At 49.3% G+C, this 20634-nt stretch overlaps 1 protein-coding gene across 1 annotated transcript in view; it reads left to right on the top strand.

The window, feature by feature from the left end:
• LOC128049966 (high mobility group protein 20A-like) overlaps window positions 1-20026 on the top strand; it is a 34029-nt gene extending 14003 nt beyond the window's left edge. Inside the window, exons 6-11 of the mRNA XM_052642278.1 lie at window positions 4653-4711; window positions 8098-8206; window positions 12983-13186; window positions 14216-14307; window positions 16112-16241; window positions 19843-20026. Of these exons, the coding sequence (XP_052498238.1) occupies window positions 4653-4711; window positions 8098-8206; window positions 12983-13186; window positions 14216-14307; window positions 16112-16241; window positions 19843-19847 (599 nt within the window). The 3' untranslated portion in view covers window positions 19848-20026. The remainder of the gene's footprint in view (window positions 1-4652; window positions 4712-8097; window positions 8207-12982; window positions 13187-14215; window positions 14308-16111; window positions 16242-19842) is intronic.
• The last annotated feature ends 608 nt before the right edge of the window (window positions 20027-20634 follow it).

Below are 20634 nucleotides of genomic sequence, written 5' to 3'. Positions count from 1 at the left end.
GTGGAGGGTTTGGAGAGCTCCCTGTAGGTCTCAGCCTCTGTCAACATTCACATCCTTATGTATCTGGGGTGTTAACCCCCTGTGAGATGTGCGGTTTGCAGGTGCCTTCTCCCATTTAGTAGCTTGCCTTTTCACTGTAGTTTGCAGCGCAGAAGCTTTTCCGTTTGATATAGTCCTACTTGTTTATTTTTTGCTTTTGTCGCTGAGCTTTTGGTGTGCTATCCAAAACACCATTGCCAAGACTGATGTCTGGGAGCTTTTTCCTGATGTTTTCTGCTAGAGGTGTTTTTCAGTTTCAGCTCTTACATATAAGTCTTTAATCCATTTCAAGTTCATTTTTGTGTTCGGTGTTAAGATGTGTCCGATTTCATTCTTTTGCATGTGGTTATCCAGTTTTCCCAACATCATTTATTGAAGAGACTGTCCTTTCCCCATTGTGTATTGGCTTTGCTGAGAGTAGATCGTAAGTACCCACTCAGGAGACACACGTTTGATCCCTGGATCGGGAAGATGCTCTGGAGGAGGAAATGGCAACCCACTCCAGTATTCTTGCCTGGGGAATTCCATGGACAGAGGAGCCTGGTGGGCTACAGTCCATGGAGTCACAAAAGAGACTTGACTTAGTGATTAAACAGCAAGATCACAAGTGCTCTCACCACAGATACAGAAAAGAAGACTATGTAAAATGTAACTTGATTGTGGTAAGGTATACTATAGCCAGTCCTCGGAACACTTGAAGTATGCACAATTTTTAATTTGTCAATTATACCTGAGCAAGACTGGAGGAGGGGAAGGAGCCACACCCCCACACAAAGCAGCTGGCGTCATCCCTTTGTGGCTCTTTTTTTGGGGGGGGTTGAGACACCTTGTGTCTGATTATGGAGGAGACACCCCACTCCCTCCCCTCCTGGGGAATGTCAGAGTGGTGCTGGGCCAGCGATTCCATTTTAATCCTTAGAAAGAGAAAAGGAACTGGCAGTTATGGAACTCAGTTATGCAAAGTGCCCTGGATCACCCCGAGGCCTTTTAAAATGCAGGTTCTGACCCAGCAGGTCTGGGGTCTGCATTTCCAACACACCCCTGATTCAGTCCATGCTGCTGGTGTAGGGACTCAGCCTTGCCCAGCCTGAGTCATGCCTGATGTGCCAGGAAGTAAGACCCTGAACATCCCTAAACCAGTGCCCACAAGAAGGGCAACAATGGCGCATAAAGACCTCAAGTCGCCCCTACCCGCCTTGCTGAAGTGTGTCCCATGCGCCCTCTAGAGGCTTCTGTTGGGACTGCGCCCTGTTGACTGCTGGCCTCTGCTCAGCGAGCGCCAGCCCCACCCCACCCCACCCCTGCACTACTGGCTTTCCCCTCTCCCTTGACTCACTTCCCCACTCCTCTACCAGCATTTCCTGGGATCACTGTGCAAAAAAAACCAAAAAAACAATGCTTGCAACAAAGTCCTTGTAGTGTGCCTCTGGGGGATGCAGGCCTAAGGCAGAGACAGGAACTCCACCCTACTTGCTGCATGTTCCCCACCAAGGGGCACATGACCTAGAACAGCGCTGGGCATTCTCACCAGGGCTCATCCTAAGGGTTCTTTCTGCATTCCGCATGCTGGGGCTGACCAGCTTCCCAACAGAGCCCGTCAGTTCTCCACTTTCTACTTCCCACCTGAGCCTGGCGGAGAACCGTCTCCATAGAAGTCAGGTGTGGGCTCAGTGGGCCAAATGCCTGGGGTCAAATCCTGGCTCTGTCACCTTGCACAAATCATTAAAGCATTGAGGGCCTCAGTTTCCTCATATGGAAAGTGGGGCTGTAATAGGACCTCCCTGCATTGGCTCTGGTGCTGATGGAGCAAATTAAACCATAGGAGCTTGGTACTCAGTGCCTGGCATATAGCTAGTTCAGCAAATATTCATACTTTGTACCCTGAGTTCTGGGCCATGAGCCCCCCACCATAGCTTCATCCAGATCAGGGATCTGTGAAAGGACTAGGTAGTAAATGCTTTACTCTTTATGGGTACCGTGGTCTCTGTTGCAACCACTGAACTCTATGGTTGTAGCAGGAAAGCAACCATAGACAATGTTAACAAATGGGTGAGACTGTGTGCCAATAAAACTTTATTTACAAAAACAAGCAGAGGGACGGGTTGGTCCACAGACAGTTCCACTCTGGTCCATTGTACTTCTTGGGTTTCCACTTAATATTTGTTTTCAGTGAAGCACCTCCAGATAAAAATAATCCTCTGGAAACTACTGGTCTAGGCACCCCACTCCAGTACTCTTGCCTGGAAAATCACATGGACGGAGGAGCCTGGTAGGCTGCAGTCCATGGGGTTGCGAAGAGTCGGACAAGACTGAGCGACTTCCCTTTCACTTTTCACTTTCATGCATTGGAGAAGGAAATGGCAACCCACTCCAGTGTTCTTGCCTGGAGAATCCCAGGGACGGGGGAGCCTGGTGGGCTGCCGTCTGTGGGGTCGCACAGAGTTGGACACAACTGAAGTGACTTAGCAGCAGCAGCAGCTTATAATTGGCATTAACAAAGTGGAGTGTCAGATGGCTCCGAGGGAGTTGTGAGGCCTCTGGTCCTCATGTGCAAAGTTAAGCAGATCATGCCGAGACCTCTGGCTAAGATCCCCAGAGAGCAGTTGTCATTTTCTGTTCATGTATTTCTCCCTAAAAATGCCATTTGTCAGACTTAGCAGAGAACACCTCAGTTCAGTTCAGTCACTCAGTCGTGTCTGACTCTTTGCAACCCCATGAATCGCAGCACACCAGGCCTCCCTGTTCATCGCCAACTCCCGGAGTTCACTCAGACCCACGTCCATCGAGTCCGTGATGCCATCCAGCCATCTCATCCTCGGTCGTCCCCTTCTCCTCCTGCCCCCAATCGCTCCCAGCATCACAGTCTTTTCCAATGAGTCAACTCTTCGCATGAGGTGACCAAAGTACTGGAGTTTCAGCTTCAGCATCATTCCTTTCAAAGAAATCCCAGGGTTGATCTCCTTCAGAATGGACTGGTTGGATCTCCTTGCAGTCCAAGGGACTCTCAAGAGTCTTCTCCAGCACCATAGTTCAAAAGCATCAATTCTTCGGCGCTCAGCCTTCTTCACAGTCCAACTCTCACATCCATACATGACCACTGCAAAAACCATAGCCTTGACTAGACGGACCTTAGTCGGCAAAGTAATGTCTCTGCTTTTGAATATACTATCTAGGTTGGTCATAACTTTTCTTCCAAGGAGTAAGCGTCTTTTAATTTCATGGCTGAAGTCACCATGTGCAGTGATTTTGGAGCCCCAAAAAATAAAGTCTGACACTGTTTCTACTGTTTCCCTATCTATTTGCTATGAAGTAATGGGACCGGATGCCATGATCTTTGTTTTCTGAATGTTGAGCTTTAAGCCAACTTTTTCGCTCTCCTCTTTCATTTTCATCAAGAGGCTTTTTAGCTCCTCTTCACTTTCTGCCATAAGGGTGGTGTCATCTGCATATCTAAGGTTATTGATATTTCTCCCGGCAATCTTGATTCCAGCTTGTGTTTCTTCCAGTCCAGCGTTTCTCATGATGTACTCCGCATAGAAGTTAAATAAGCAGGGTGACAATATACAGCCGTGACGTACTCCTTTTCCTATTTGGAACCAGTCTGTTGTTCCATGTCCAGTTCTTACTGTTGCTTCCTGACCTGCATACAGATTTCTCAAGAGGCAGGTTAGGTGGTCTGGTATTCCCATCTCTGTCAGAATTTTCCACAGTTTATTGTGATCCACACAGTCAAAGGATTTGGCATAGTCAATAAAGCAGAAATAGATGTGTTTCTGGAACTCTCTTGCTTTTTCCATGATCCAGCAGATGTTGGCAATTTGATCTCTGGTTCCTCTGCCTTTTCTAAAACCAGCTTGAACATCAGGGAGTTCACGGTTCACGTATTGCTGAAGCCTGGCTTGGAGAATTTTGAGCATTACTTTACTAGCGTGTGAGAACACCTCATCTTGTTTAATTCTTCAGCCATGTTGGTCTCCTATTGCCTTCTCATTTTTGTGATTATTTGTAGATTGTCATCACACAACAAGTTGCCATATTACAAGGAACAGCTACTCCAAAGAACTTGGCTTTTAAACAAGATGTATTTCTGCCTTATTGAAAACAGTAAATTTTAAAAGCTTACCATATAAATATAATGATAATGAATATTTTTAAAAAGACAACCTAGATTCTGCCATGCTAATAAAAACTGAATTGTTTATATTTTTCCTTGTTTCTCTCTAATCTTCATTTCATACCTGGCTAGATGTTTATTATAAATTGAAGTCAGAGGTATGTGGTGTTTCTTCTTGGTTTATAATAAGGGATTTTAAGACTTCTTTTAAAAAAAATTTTACGCATTTTCCCTGAGGTTTTTAATTAATTGATTTTTAATTGAAGGGTAATTGCTTTACAATATTGCCTTGGTTTCTGCCATATATCAACATGAATCAGCCAGAAATTGAGCAACTGAAGTCAAGTACTGATCCTCCAGCAGGAAACATGGAGACCTCTTAGGATAAGTGTTTTCGTCCTCAGAAGGCACCTCTGACCCTTGAATTGATTCTCTCCCGACACGGCTGAGGGCTTTTCTGACACAGGTGCTTTGTAAAATGATGCTGTTTGTCTATCAGGAACAGGTGCACCAGGACATGAATTTGAGGGCAAGGACCTTGACTTCTCGGCAGTTGATGTAAGTACTGGGGGAGTGTGGTTTTAAACTAATCAGCCTCATTTGGTGTGGGCACCTGAGAAATGGTACCTCTCAAAGGAGAGCTGAATTCTAATCCCTGGGGCCTGTGAATGTTACCTTATATAGCAAAAACCGGGGAAGTCCTTAAAGTTGTGATTAAGTTAAGGATCTTAAGAGAGAGGCATTAGTCAGAAGATAAGATGGTTAGATAGCATCACTGACTCAATGGACATGAATTTGAGCAAACTCCAGAAGATAATGAAGGACAGGGAAGCCTGGCATGCCACAGTCAGACATGACTTAGCGACTGAAAAACAACAATTATATAGTCATAAATGTCCTTACAAGAAGGAGATGGAGGGAGATTTGACACCAAAGAGGAGGAGGCCACGTGACCACTGGCAGAGACTGGAGTGATGTGGCCCCAAGGTAAGGAAGGCATCAGCCACCCCAAGAGGCTGGAAGAGGTAAGAACAGCTTCTCCCAGAACCTCCAGAGGGAACTAGGCCCTGCCCACGTCATAATGTTGGACTAGTCAGATTGATTTGAGACTGCTGGCCTCTGGAACTGTGAGAGAGTGAACTTCTGTTATTCTCAGCCACTCATTTGGTGGTACTTGGTTATGGCAGCCCAGGAAACAGAACATCTGGGCACAGGGGTTCATGCATCACTGGAACATGGCTCACACATCAGTCCCTTATGGAGGCCTTTCTTTGCGGGTTCCTTGGGCAAGTATGTATGAAGTCCAGCTCAACAGGAGGCGGGGCACCAGACTCGGGTTGCAAAAGTGGGTCAAGTGAAGCACAGCCCCACGGCTCCTGTCCAGGGCAAACTGGCAAGTGTGCAACCCATGACACTAGGATCTGCTGTGATAGAGACGCGTGCACAATGAGATGGAGCCCACCCGAGGCTGTCTGGGCCAGTCTCAGGGCAGGGGGTTCTGAGATGATGCTCGTGAAGAAGAAATGGGAAATTCCTGGAGAAAATGCTGGCCAGATGGAAATGAAGCAAAGAGGGAGCGCTAGGCTAGGGAACAGGACGTGCAAAGGCCTGGGGGTGGGAAGCAGCCCAGGGTGTATGGGGGCCGTGAACAGTTCTGACACCTGGAGCAGACAGTGTGCGTACAGGGTCAAGGACAGGGTGGTGGGGACCTGGGTTGTCAGATGTCCAAGCTAAGCTGTAATTCATAGGCGCTTCCCCTTTGAGTTTTGAGTAATGATGAAATAGATATTTAACAAATGAAGAATAACTGAAAGTAAATCTTAGGGGCCAGACAGATGCATTTATGGGGCTTCCCAGGTAGGGCCGTGGTAAAGAACCCGCCTGCCCATGCAGAAGACGCAAGAGATGTGGGTTCCATCCCTGGGTCAGGAAGATCCCCTGGAGTAGGAACTGGCAACCCACTCCAGTATTCTTGCCTGGAAAATTCCTTGGACAGGGGAGCTTGGTGGGCTACAGTCCATAGCGTCACAAAGAGTCAGACATAACTGAGCAGCTAAGCACACACACACACAAATGTGTTTATATCAAAACGTTCCGGAAGGCTACACAAGAAGCTCTTGCCTACAGTGAGTAGAAATGGGATGTTGGATACCTTTTACTTTTTACACATCCCTTTTCTATTACTTTCAACATGTATTCATAATAACTTTAAACGTTGTTTTAAGTATAGCATTCTTTATCGTTAGACAATGATTCAAGACTTAGAAGGTGAAGGACTTCCTGAGTTAATTGTCCACCTGCAATGGTCAGCCCCTCTGTGACCCAGGCTGGAGCCACGTGAGTGGAGTTTGCCCCCCAGCAGCCCCTCCCCCTGGAGGGGCCTGCTCTGTGCATCCAGCTACCCTCCCACCAGCCCAACCATCCTCTCCCTGGAGCCCGCCCTGGCTCCCTGTGCCTGCCGTGACTTGGTCTCCATCTCCCTGCCGGGCTCACGTCTCCACCATTTTCCCCACCTGCCATGGATGAATACCAGCAGGGACTATGCTGTTCCAGAACCTCATTTTTTCTCCTTCCCCACCCTATGACCTTAGTCCAGCACCTGGCAGTCTGAGGCTGGCCTTCCTCATAACTTTATGTAGCTCAAAGCTTGATTATGAGGGGATATTAAGAGCTGAAACTTCAGGCCTGTGCTAGGACCCATCTCTTGTCAGATCTTGGCAAGTTTTTATATCTCTGAATTAATACGTTAATCAAATATGTATACCTCTTTTATTTTTCGGTTAAGAATAATACATGTACCTGGTTTTAGAAATGCAAACAGTGCACAGAGGTTTACAGTGCGAGGTGGGTTCGGCTCAGCCAGAGACCCAGTCCCTCCCTCACCCGCCCTGTCCCTGCATCCCCGGGTGTCCACCATGACCAGTTTCTGGTGCATCTTCCAGAAGTGGCCCATGGATAGGCAAGCACCTACAGGTTGGTGCATATGTGTTTTGATAAGAAGACACATCTTTGTCATTTAGTCATAGAGTTTGTTCAGCATTGCAGAGCAAACCCTTTGAACGTATGAAAAACTCAGAATTGGTCATGGACTCAGATAATACCACTGTCTCACTAATCGATGAACCCAGGGTAGGCAAGACGCGTGCAGGGAAGCAGGAAGAAAATTCAAGGAACTGTGGGACCTGCAGACATGCTCTGTTCACTCAAGGCTGATGCAACAGCAAGGGACATTTCAGGTGGTGCTTATATAAGTATGCATGAACAAAGGTGGTGCGTGGCCAAGCAATTATATCATGTTGCATGTGTACAGTCCTGTGGATGGTCTCAGCCATTACATAACCCTGCAGAGTCATTGTTTACATGATGTAGGGTGAAAGGGAAAGGACATGGGGCGAGAGAGCCTGGCCACCACTGTCCTGGCTAATTGCTATCCCTCTGTAACCGCCAATTCTCGAACACTCCCTGTTGTACCGTCTTTGCCACATGCCTAATATTCTCTACCACCCAGTGACACAGACCTTGGGATGAATTGAAATTCTCAGCTGTGCTCAGAAAAGCCTCAAACCGGCCGGTGATTTCACAGGTGGCAAAGGGACTAGCTGGACCCGGTTGGACCCTCCCTGAAGCCCATGTGCCATTTTAAGCTAATTTTATATTCAAAGAGGGGGCTTCCCTAGTGGCTCAGATGATAGAGAGTCTGCTTCCAATGCAGGAGACTTGGATTCAATGCCTGGGTTGGGAAGAGCCCCTGGGAAGGGATTAGCAACCCACTCCAGTATTCTTGCCTGGAGAATCCCATGGACAGAGGAACCTGGCGGGCTACAGTCCACAGGGTCCCAGAGAGTCAGACGCAACTGAGCAACTAACACTTTAACACTTATGTTTGGAGAAGGCAGGATCCCTGTGCGTCCTCCCTGCTCACCAGGAGCTCTCTCTGTCCACAGGGCGATGAGAACAATGACCTGTACTGTCGGACCTGCAGGCAGTTCTTCAGTTCCCTGCATAACAAGAGGGAGCACCTGCTGGGGAAGCAGCACCTGCAGAACCTCACAGGTAACCAGCTCAGCTGTTGTTGTTTAGTTGCTCAGCTGTGTCCAGCTCTTTGCCACCCCATGGACTGTAGCCTGCCAGGCTCTTCTGTCCATGGGATTTCCCAGCCAAGAATACTGGAGTGGGTAGCCATTTCTTTGGCCACCTGATGCCAATACTTTGGCCACCTGATGCGAAGAGCTCATTTGAAAAGACCCTGATGCTGGGAAAGATTGAGGGCAGGAGGAGAAGGGGACGACAGAGGATGAGATGGATGGCATCATGAGTTTGAGTAAGCTCAGGGAGTTGGTGATGGACAGGGAAGCCTGGTGTGGTGCAGTCCATGGTGTCGCAAAGAGTCGGATACGACTGAGCAACTGAACTGAAGCCATTTCCTTCTTCAGGGGATCTTCCCAACCCAGGGATCAAACCCACATCTCCTGCACTGGCAGGCAGATTCTTTACTGCTGAGTCACTAAGGAGGCTCAGCCAGCTTGATGTGGCAAGGCAAACGCACACCTTGACTCCATCTATGCTGGGAGTTCACCAACCCACAGCCCAGAGACTCCTTGTCATTTAAATTTAATTTTAAGGCAGGGTCTGTTCAAACACTCTTAATGCTAGGTGGTTATGTGGGAGGGGAGTGGGTCTTCTAAAGAAGGGCAAATAGACTTGCCTCGTAATTGACAAGGGCTCTTCTGCTCTGGCCCCGCCCCTCAGGGGCCTTAGAACCTCCTGGAGCCCCACTGCCTTCTTAATGACTCCCAAACCTTGCCACCGTCCTGTGCGGCCTCCAGGCCTGAGCACAGCATCCTCTCTGCCTGTAGCACTCAGCCTGTCCCTGTGAGGCTCACCTCCCCACTTCACCTTCGTCTTGTTTAACTGACCTCTTCCCCAGGAGGCCAGCCCTGGCCATGCTGCACACATCCTGCCCCTCCCAGGGCCCCTCTCCAGCTTTCTCTCTCTCCCTGATTCCATCATCTCCTGTTGACCTCTTTTATTTGTCCATCTTTGCTATTGTTTGCTGTCTCCCACCAGCATTCAAGCCCCTCGTGTTTGGGATTTATTGCCCGTTTCAGTCACTGCAATATCTCCCGGATCTAGAGCCATGCCTGACACTCATAGTCAGTACTCACTGTGTATTTGTAGAATGAATAAATGAATATGTTCAACAAGTAACTCCTGGGCACTTATTCCTTCCTGGCACTGAGCCAGGTGCTAGGGACACAGCAAGAATAAGGCAGAGCTCTGTCCCAAAGATACGGAAATATATGGATTAATACAACATCTTTCCATTAAAACGTCTTGCACTGAAGTGAAAGGAGACCCACAGAAGACAGAGACCCTGCAATGACTGGAACTGCGCAAGTCAGGTGTGCTCTGGGACGAGGGAAGATGCTCAAAGAAGGAAAACCGTTGTGTCAGGTGCAGAACTAGGGGGTGACATTCTTTCCCACCTATTTAATGTTAAAACAGAAATAGATCTGACTTAAGCCTGTCTTCTGCACCTTGCTTGCTGAGTGGCCTGGGGCCAATTACTTAACCTCTCTCTGCTTCCACTACCGCCTCTGTAACAGAAGGATGAGCTGTTCGCCCCACAGGGCTCTTCCGAGGATGGACATCAGAGCCTTGTGCCCGCTTGGTGCAGCTGAGATGCCACCTCTCCTAGAAGGTTGTTCCTGGTCCCAAACTTGGGGGGAGGGGACGCTCCTGAGCCTCCAGTGTGTACCCTTTGGTTAGAAATTATCTTCCTCTTCTACTGTTACCATCGCCCTGTGACACATGTGTGCACGTGCATGCAGAGACACAAGACACGCTTACACACAGACATGCCAACACACACAGACACACCCACATAGACACACCCACACGTCTACTGTCCTGGAAGGAAGGAGCCTATGGTTTAGGACATATCTCTTGCTAGATTCTCGATAGACATTTGATGAAGGAATGTACAGATCTGCAGGAAGCTGACCTTTGGGGTTTGTAAGGCAATAAACCGACTTCAGTAATGTCTTGTTGAAGGTGAATAATGGCAGTGAAGGTGAGAAGGCATCTCATTACTTGCAATTGAGTATAACGCGTGAGCTCAGATACCTAGAGTTATACCGTGTAAATTACCCACTGGAGAGGTTTACAGCTCATTTCGAAATCTATAAAATCATGTGCTGGGTGACGTGAGGCTGTACATACATGTGGCTCTGATTCCAAGTAACTCTCCAAGGACCTCTAAAGCTATTTATAGGGAAACGGACATGGGCACACCTCGCTTAGTGTTCCCCCTAAACAGCCTGCAAGTTCTATGTTGACGGTCAAGCTCTTGAGAGCGTTTCCACACCTGCCTTTACTGCTGTGATATTGTGGGAAAGCAGGGCCTTGGGCAACTGCACTGTCTGAGTCTCTGGGTCTCTGAGTCTCAGTGCTGATGGGAGAGGGTGTTAGCCATGTGTCCCTTTGGAGCTGGATCTCACATGGTTCACAGTACCCTTCGAGGCAAGTGTGAGCCCAGGGATCGCCTGCTCCAGCCCTAGAAGAAGCTGTCTCTTGCCCAGCTGTCTGTTTCCGCTCACCAAAACCAGGACGTGGCACAGATGGGAAGCCAGGGCCCAGAGCTTGTTTTAACCGTGTTGCTGGGATCTAATTCACACACCATAAAACGCACCCACTGAGAGTGGTTTTCCGTATATTCCCAGATATGTGCAACCACTACTGCAGTTCAGTTTAGAACATTTCCATCAGCCCAGACAGCACCGTACCCGTGAGCAGTCACGCCCCATTTCTGGGCAACTGCTAGGGTGCCTTCTGCCTCCACAGGGGGCTCTGGGGGTTTAATACTTGGTGTTTCCTTTCTGTGATGATAGTAGGCATCCCCGCCTTTGTGATATCTTAGGTGGGCAGAGCCCTGTCACCACGAATGACCTGAGTTTGCCTCCCTCCTCCGCCACTTACTGCCTTTATCACCTTGGTTGAATTTTCTACCCACTGCCTTCTCTTTTTCGAGTGCAAAATTGGGACTAATGATAATCATACTGACCTCACGGGCTGCTGTAAGGAAACAAAATAATTCTGTGATGCTTGGCACACTCTGGGTCTACTATTATTATGATGAGCTTGGGGGCTGTAGCAGATAAGCGGACCAGTTCCCTACCCCGCTTACCTTCCAGGAATCTCACACTGCTCAAGGTCCCAATAGCTCTGTACTCTGCAGTTTCTTTGTCTCTCCCCTCAAGTTGTCCTTCTCTAGGAATGGCTTTCCCACCTCTGTGTACCTGGTCTCCCTCCTGTTCATCCTCCAAAGTCCTAACAAAAAGGTGAATAATAGCATGTTTTGGAGAAGATGGAGAGGAATCGTAGCCCTGATTCACTGCCAGTGGGAATGTCAAGTGGGGCAGCCACTTTGGAATGGAGTCTGCTGCTGCTGCTGCTGCTAAGTTGCTTCAGTCGTGTCTGACTCTGTGCGACCCCACAGACAGCAGCCCACCAGGCTTCCCCGTCCCTGGGATTCTCCAGGCAAGAACACTGGAGTGGGTTGCCAAATGAAAAGTGAAAGTGAAGTCGCTCAGTCGTGTCCGACTCTTAGCGACCCCATGGACTGCGGCCCACCAGGCTCCTCCGTCCATGGGCTTTTCCAGGCAAGAATACTGGAGTGGGGTACCATTGCCTTCTCCAGGAATGTAGTCTGATAGTTCCTCAAAAGGTTAAGCATAAAGTTACTATTGAGTTGGCAAAAAAGTTTGTTCAGTTTTTTCCATAAGATGTTACTGAAAAACCCGAATGAACTTTTGGCGCACCCAATATAGGATCCAGCAATTCCACTCCTAGGTATGTACCTAAGAGAACTGAAAATGTATGTTTGCACAACACTATGAATGGGCGTAACAACATTATTCATAGTAGCCCCAAGGGGGAAGCAACCCAAACATCCATCAGCTGATGAATGAATAAACAAAATGTGGTCCCTCCACGCAGTGGAATATCATTCAGCCATGAAAAGGAGTTAGGTACTGATATGTGCCATAATGTAGATGAACCTTGAAGATGTGGTAAGTTAAAAATCCAGTCACAAAGGACCACATGTTGTAGGATTTCCTGTATATGAGTTGTCCAGAATAGGGAAATTCGTAGAGGCAGAAAGCAGATAAGTGGCTGCCTAGGGTTGGGGCTTCCCAGGTGATGCTAGTGGTAAAGAACCCACCTGCCGAATGAAGGAATAAGAGATGCGGATTCGATTCCTGGGTTGGGAAGATCCCCTAGAGGAAGGCAAGGCAACCCACTCCAGCATTCTTGCCTGGAAAATTCCATGGACAGAGGAGCCTGGCGGGCTACGGTCCACGGGTCACAAAGAGTCAGACACAAGTGACTTAGCACGCAGGGTTGAGGGAGTGGTGGGGGATGGGAGGTCATGGTTAAAAGGAACCAGGATTTTCTTGGGGTGGTGATGAATATATTCTAAAAATGATTGTTGTAGTGATTGCATGTATCAGAATACACTAAAACCCATTGAATTATACCCTTTTAATGGGTAAATTGCATGGTACATGAATTAGATCTCAAAACTGTTTGGAAAAAAGATACCAATCTCCGTCTAGGACCCCCTTCTCCAGGAAGCCTCCCCTGCTGGCCTCCACTCGTCACCAGTCCCAGTGCATTCTTCTTTTACATCTGGGGACCTGGCAGTCAGGGATGGGGGCTCAGGCTGGACGGGCTTGCCCACATCTGGAGAGAGGGCCAGGTCCAGAAGAGCTGCTCATCTTGTGCTCAGGGGCTGACCTCTGACATGGAGTTTCTTTGCTTTTTTAGGGGAATTTGAAAAAGACTCTGCTGAGTGCTTGAAGCATCTGGAGCTTCTGGAGGGAGAGGAAGGTCAGAATTTGAACAAACGGGACTCAGAGGAGGAAGCTGAGTATCCTGACCCGCTTCTTCTTGGAGGCCTGATTCCAGAGAAGGGTTTTGCTTCATTTGACTTGTGTTTCTTGCAAGGGTTCATCTTTAAACTTCTGCAAAGTGAGTAATCAAGTTCTACCATTTGCTAGTAACTTTGGTGACCAAAGATTTTATAATCCCAGTAAGAGTAACCTACCTAATAGGTTATATTATAATATTAAGTGGGAAAAATGAAAGGTTGTTATTAATATTAGAAGAATAACAATAAATAAAGATAATCAGATGGAAAATAGCTGAGGCCTTCCAACAAACCAGGCACAGGTCTAAGAAGTTTACATTAACTACCTTTTAATTGTCATAAAGGTACTGTGAGGTCGGTTATAGTATCACCTCCTTTTAAAGATGAGACAAGTGCAGCGCAGAGAGGTTAAGTAACTTCCCATGGTTGCACAGATAGTGAGCTGAGATTTAAACCCAAGTCCTTGGGTTCCAAGACCCATGCTCTTCATAACTTCCTTATGATCTCAGCTATATAAAACTACGCATATGTGAATCCATGCAAATGTTAACCATGGTTATCTCTGGCAGGCAAGAGGAGGGTGTTTTTCTTTATTCCTTTTTATATCGGCCACATTTCCCCCAATGAATTGATGTCCTTTCTGTTATCAAAGGACAAAATTAACTCTGTTTAAAAGGGTTTTGAGGTCACCTGCACATATCAGGGTCTCAAATGTTGCCTATGTGAAGTAAATGAAAGTCACTCAGTCGTGTCTGACTCTTTGAGACCCCATGGTCTATACAGTCCATGGAATTCTCCAGGCCAGAATACTGGAGTGGGTAGCCTTTCCCTTCTCCAGGGGATCTTCCCAACCCAGGCATTGAACTCAGGTCTCCTACATTGCAGGGAGATTCTTTATTAGCTGAGCCACAAGGGAAGCCCAAGAACGCCTGAATGGGTAGCCTATCCCTTCTCCAGGAGATCCCCCTGACCCAGGAATCGAACCACGGTCTCCCACATTGCAGGCGGATTCTTTACCAACTGAGCTGTCAGCGAAGCCTATGCCTATGTGAGGTGTGGTTCAAAGAGAAGGGAAGGTTTTGGATGGAAAGGAACAGATAAAGACGGCCTTCTCTCTTTCTTCCTTTCAGTCAAAGAATCTGAGCTCAGAGAGCTGAGGAAGACTCTAGAAAGGGCGCAAGCAGAGCAGGAGGCCCTGCAGAGGCAGCTGCTGGAGTTCCAGGTGAGGCGCTCCAGAGGGAAGCAGCCAGTCCCCATCCCTGTAGCCCCCTGCAGCTCAGGGCCTGGCCTGGTGGGTCAGGAAGCTGGAGAGGAAGACCACGTGGTCCGATTAAAAGAACTCATCGCAAGCTGCAGTACCACTTCCCTCCACACGGTTCCTGCTAGAGCACTCTTGTTGCATATTCTTGTAAAATATGGAGTGTCTGTCTGTAAAATACAGACTGTTTCCGAGGTACAGAAATCGTGCCATTGAAAGGTTGTTGTTGAATCACGACGCCGGGATTCTTGGCCCCCAGAGGAGAAGAATTCAATCCGGGGCCAGAGACGAGGCTTGATCGCTCAGAGCTTTTGTGTAATAAAGTTTTATTAAAGTATAAAAGAGATAGAGAAAGCTTCTGACATAGGCATCAGAAGGGGGCAGAAAGAGTACCCCCTTGTTAGTGTTAGCAATGAAGTTATACACTCTCCAATGAATCCAAAGACTGTCTGGAGGTTGTAAAGACCTCACCAGACCTACTCCATTTTAAGATAACAGAATTAGCCAGAAGGTTTAATCCAGAGACTGTTCTCAGGCAGAATACATTATTGTTATATAATCCTAAGGAATGTAGAGAAGGAAAAAAAAGCTTGTCCTTTCTTCCTCCTTGAGAATTCCAGACCCCTCTCTCCTTGGGGACCCCTAGACTTCTTATCAACCTGCCTAGGAAATGACTCTCTCACCATGGGCCTTCTTGTGCTGCCTGCTGGCTTTACTCAAGGCTCTGTGGTCATCCACCCTGCCCCGTGGCATTTGGCCTGCTATTTTTGCATGTCCTTGGCCCGCTACCCATGTTGTGGCCCCTGGCTTGCCGCACTCCTTTGAGTGTAGTTTATTAAAGAACAGTGAGTATTTAAAACAAGCAAAAAAATAAAAAGAAACACCCCAGTTATTGTGCAATGGCCCACCTGACACAGGTCCCTGGATGTCAGCCCAGCCAGGTCCCCTGACTCAGCAGCCTGGCTGGTGGGGAGGGTGTGAACCGTGGGGCTGGGAGGGGGTGTCCCTTACCATCCGGGACCTTCTTAGCAAAGCGGCTCACTGAGCTCCCAGCCCACATCTTAGAGGACAACCACGTCTGCCTCGCCAGGGATGTTGGGAGGGGCCGAGGGCCTGGCACACAGTCACATTTTATCTGCAAATCCTGCCCTCGCCCTGGGGCTGCCCCATCCTGGGGCACCCTGGCTGGGGGCCCTGCAGATGGGAGCCCGAGAAAGACAGACTTGGAAATCAGGCCCAGCTGTGGGTCTGGGCTCCTCTCCCTGGCTGTGGGCCTGGGGCAGCTCCCTGACCCTCAGGGAGCTTACACCCCAGGCCTACTTATATGCAGGAAGCAGGGACACCACCTGGGCAGGAGGGCAGGTGAAATGCTGAGAGATATAAAGAGTCCGGCACCAAGTAGTACTTTTAACAAGGGGAGAGGGTGGTGCTCTGTCAGTGGGACAGCTGTTTTATTCCTCGGACTCAGGGAGGGGAGATTGACTATGTTCATGGCCTTTGTGTGTGCCCTACAAGAGCAGCTGCAAGACCCTTTTTGTCTAATTGTTTGCTTATTTGATTACTTATTCACTTGGCGCCTATTTATTTACATGTATCCTTACTTCCTTATAATTATGTACTTATTTACTGGTTCACTTATTTACTTCCTCACTTATATACATAGTTATGTATTTATTTATTCACTTGCTTATTTACTCATTCATTCAGCTATTCATTCATTCAGAAAGTTTTGGGGCTAGCCACATGAACACCTTGGTGTTCCTTTCAGAACCGACAGCAGTGGCTGGAGGTGGAGCTGGCCAGCCTGAAGACCTATGGGGTCGTCCTGGAGAAGGAGTTTGAGAGCCTGAACATGGTCATCATGCTGCCCCACTTTGGCCTGCGAGTAATGGACACAGGTGAGTCCCTCAGCCCCTCCTCTGGCCTCACACATGCTTCCTCCAAGTCCTCACTGGTCGGTGAAACTGAGGCCTAGAAATTCCTGTCCATTCACTTAGCCGTGCCTGCATCCCTCACTTCTTCACTTAGCCGTGCCTGCATCCCTCACTTCTTCACTTAGCCTACTTCTTGCACGGCCAGCGAATCCGAGCTTGGTGCTAGGTGTGAGGGATGTGGAGATGAATGGTGACGCTGTCACCCTAAATCCAGCATCCACTGGGCATCAGTCCCTGATCTGGGTGCTTCCAGGGGATGAAGATATGGAGAAGCCCCTGGCCTCAAGCTCTAACTGCCGGTACAGACCCTCAGTCACTAGACTGTTGGGTGCAGTGTGTCCCAGAGGAGAGCTGCCCCCCATGGACAAGATGCTGTGGGCACTCAGGTGCGAGGCAGTTCCCTATCTCTGCGAGGTGGGCTTCTAGAAGGACTTGACAGAGGAAGGACCCAAGAGGACAGTCCCAAACTCCTGAGACAAAGATGGCCCAGAGGTCCGCCCGGTGGGGAGAGGTGAGCGAGGGCACAGAGCATGTTCATGCTGCGTCTCACGCAGGCCTGGTGCCAACACCCTTCTCTGAAGAAAATGTCACGAGTACCACTTCATTGTAAATATTTAAACATGACTGTTCGGGGGAACATAAAACGTGAACATTCCTCTTCACTCCCCACGCCCCTGCCCAATCCCTTCCCTGGAAGTTTTTACTGTTCACATCTTGCCATTTCCTGTTTATGAATGAGGTGGTGGTGAGTGCCTGTGTCCTAAGTCACTTTAGTCGTGTCCAGCTCTGCAACCCCATGGACTGTAGCCTGCCAGGCTCCTCTGTCCCTGGGGTTCTCCAGGCAAGAACACTGGAGTGGGTTGCCATGCCCTCCTCCAGGGGATCTTCTGGATCCAGGGATTGAACCTGCATCTCTTATGTCTCCTGCATTGGCAAGCAGGTTCTTTACCACTAGCGCCACCTGGGAAGCCTGAGGTGGTGGCAAAAGTCATTAACAAGGGGGAACTTCTCCGGACATGGCTGCCATGTTGCTATATTGAGGCAAGGGGGCAGTTCCTAGGCAGTTAGGGGCCCTAGGACAGTGTCTGTGTACCAATCCGTCTGGCAGATTTCAATACTTTCAGACCTGGTACCACCTCACTGGTACATTACAGGCTAGCTATCAGCACGGTGCCAGCGAGAAACAGCTGGACTTATTCATCAACAGCTTATCTGTTTCCTACAGATGGGATGGCACCCCAGTCCCCTGCTAATTCACGCTGAGGTGGGGGACCCCTGGGGTTTCACCATCACGGTGGAGCAGTGACTCCAGAACACACCGCAGTGGGTACAAGGTGTAGCATCCCTGCTCTATAAATAGCTGAGCCTCAAGGCCAAGGGCAATGAGAGGAATGGAGCAGGTCCTGCTGCTTCAGGAGCTTGGAGGCCCTCCCCTTCTTCCTTCCGTTCTCCTCTCCTCCCCATCCTTGCCTGAGAGCATTTGCCCCGGCCTGCAGAGTCGGACACGACTGAGCAACTGAACAACAATAACATGTAAGTATCAAAATTCACATGGATTCAGTCCGGGGCAAATGCTCTCAAGCAAGGATGGGGAGGAGAGAAAGAGAGAAGGAAGAAGAGGTGAACAGCCACTGTCCCAGAGCCCCTCACTGACTAGAAACTGCCCCACTCTCCTCGTCCCAAGCCAGCAACCTGGCAGCCATGTCCAAAGAACCGATTATATAAGTGAGATTTATGGAGAGGTGCCAGGGGTGAGCGTGCCACCTGGTACCCGATGTGGTATGCTCTGGAATCACAGGTTCACTGTGATGGTCAAACCCCAGGTGTCCCCTACTTCGGGGTGAATTAGCAGGGGACTGGGGTGCCGTCCCATTCGTAGGAAACAGACAAGCTGTCAGTGAACAAGTCCATCTGTTTCTCGCCGGCACCGTGCTGGTGGTTAGCCAATAATGTATCAGTGAGGCGGTACCAGGTCTCAAAGTGTTGAAATCTGCCAGACTGATTGGTACACAGCCACTGTCCTAGGGCCCCTAACTGCTTAGGACCTGCCTCACTCTCCTTGCCCCAATCCAGCAACCTGGCAGCCATGTCCAAAGAACCGATTATATAAGTGAGATTTAGGGAGAGGTGCCAGGGGTGAGCACTCCATCCGGTGCCGGATGTGGTGTGTTCTGGAGTCACAGGTTCACCATGATGGTGAAGCTCCGCTTCAGTGTGAATTAGCAGGGGACTGGGGTGTCGTCCCATACATAGGAAATAGACAAGCTGTCAGTGAACAAGTCCAGCTGTTTCTCACTGGCACCATGCTGATGGTTAGCCAGTAATGCACCAGTGAGGTGGTACCAGATCTGGAAATATTGAAATCTGCCAGACTGATTGGTACACAGCCACTGTCCAAAGGTCCTTAACTGCCTAGGACCTGCCTCACTCTCCTCGCCCCAGTCCAGCAACCTGGCAGCCATATGTCCCAAGAATCAATTAGACAAGTGAGATTTAGGGAGAAGTGCCAGGTGGTGAGTGCTCCTAAGGGAGAAGGGTTACCCAGGCTCGGGTTCCTGTTGGATGAGGGAAGCAGGTGGGAGGCGTGTTCTCCAGTCTTGATAAGCCCATGGGCCCCTACTCTTTCTCCCTCCCTGTGGCCTCTTCCTTACCTTGTGAATCTGATCCTTTTACTGCAGTCACAACACCAGCAACTCTGGGGAACAGACAAAAGATGCTGTGGGGTTTGGTTAATGCCCAGGTGTGTTCGCGTGGGTGTCCTTCCCAGGGAAGGCATGATGGAAGTCATGGGACGTGGTGCCTGTGTAATGTGTGTGCAGGATACAGTATAATGTGAAAGAAGGTCGGCTTTCAGAAAGCGTTTCTTGATCATTGGCTCCAAATTTGTAATGTCCAGGAAGCCGTTTTGCAGGTTCAGCAGCTTCTCTGCTCCTGCCACTCACTCTCTGCTTCCTGAAGTTCCCCTCGGCCCACTCAATCCACTCCATCCCGAGATGTCCTTCGAGCCCAGGGCTCAGTGCTGGGAAGCCAGAAATTCAAGATGTTTTATGACCTCATGGAACTCTGGGTCTCAGAGGGTGACACTGGGGAGTAAATGAAGGCTCATGGTGTGACCTGCTTCCCAGGTGGCACAGTGGGAAAGAATCTGCCTGCCAGTACAGGAGACATGGGGGATAGGGGTTCGATCCCTGGGTCGGGATGATCTCTTGGAGAAGGAAATGGCAACCCACTCCAGTAGATTCTTGTTTGGAAAATTCCATGGACAGAGGAGCCTGGCAGGCTAAGTCCATGGGTTCACAAAGAGTTGGACATGACTAAGCGCACACACACACACCATGATGTGACTCAGCCATCCTATCTGAACCTGAGCTGTGTGCACGGGGTACCAAGCAGGCCCCTCTGTCCAGGACCCTGTCCCACTTCTCCATCTAGGACACAGTTGTCTGTCCAGGAGCATCTGGGATAAGCAGAGCAGACATGGATTGGGCTCCATCTGAAGCAGCCCTTGGGCTCCACAACTTTTTCCTGATACTAAACTGTCTTCTCTCCCTTCCCAACTCTGCAGCATAAAGCAGTACCCACCTTTCACCAGTGGGGACCCCAGGATGCATCCCGGGCGCACAGAGGTCAGCTTCCAAAGGGCCATCTCCCTCGGTGGAAGAAGAGTGGAGGATCCTGGGCCCCTGAGGATGGGGCAGCAAGGATGAGTCAGGAGAGCCATCTGCTCTACTGACCCAGGAGAAAATAAATCATGCGAGTGTGTGTGTTTGCACAACAGACTCAGTCTATCTTTTGTCTCGGGCTTGGCAGTGTCTGCCCTGTAAGTACTGCTCTCAGGAACTGTAAGCTGAGCGGCTTTGATCTGAGAAGATGTTGGTGGAGTGTGTCTGCCTCTGCGAGCACCGAGAGTGAGTGCCGCACACACCTGCTCTTGGAGCCTCGTGCCCAGCGTCCCTGAGCCTGTCCCCACCCCTCCCTCTCATGGTCAGTCTCCGTGGTACAGGAGCACTTCGGTTTCCTCTCCTGAATTATAAGGACACCAGCACTGCCCACCAACCACAAGGGGTGGGGTGAAGACGAAGTAATACAGCCAGACCCCAGAAGCTGACCTACAGGCAAGCAGGTTGTTTGGGAGGTAACCCCAGGTAGACGAGTAGGGAAGTTAAACAGGGAGGGGAGGACAGATGTGAGAGGGTACGTTGTCCAAGCAAGATACTGCGGCTGAGCCCCTGGGGAAATTCTGGGAGCCAGGGTGGGACACATACCTATAAGCATCCCACTCTGTAGCCTGGGAAATGGGGGAGTTATCCACCAACTCCCTTCAGACTCTGCTAGAGGATGACTTCTGGGAGGGGTT

Source organism: Budorcas taxicolor, chromosome 6 (assembly GCF_023091745.1).
Source record: "Budorcas taxicolor isolate Tak-1 chromosome 6, Takin1.1, whole genome shotgun sequence".
Taxonomy (NCBI): Eukaryota; Metazoa; Chordata; class Mammalia; order Artiodactyla; family Bovidae; genus Budorcas; species Budorcas taxicolor.
This window is presented reverse-complemented; position numbering and strand designations above follow the sequence as displayed.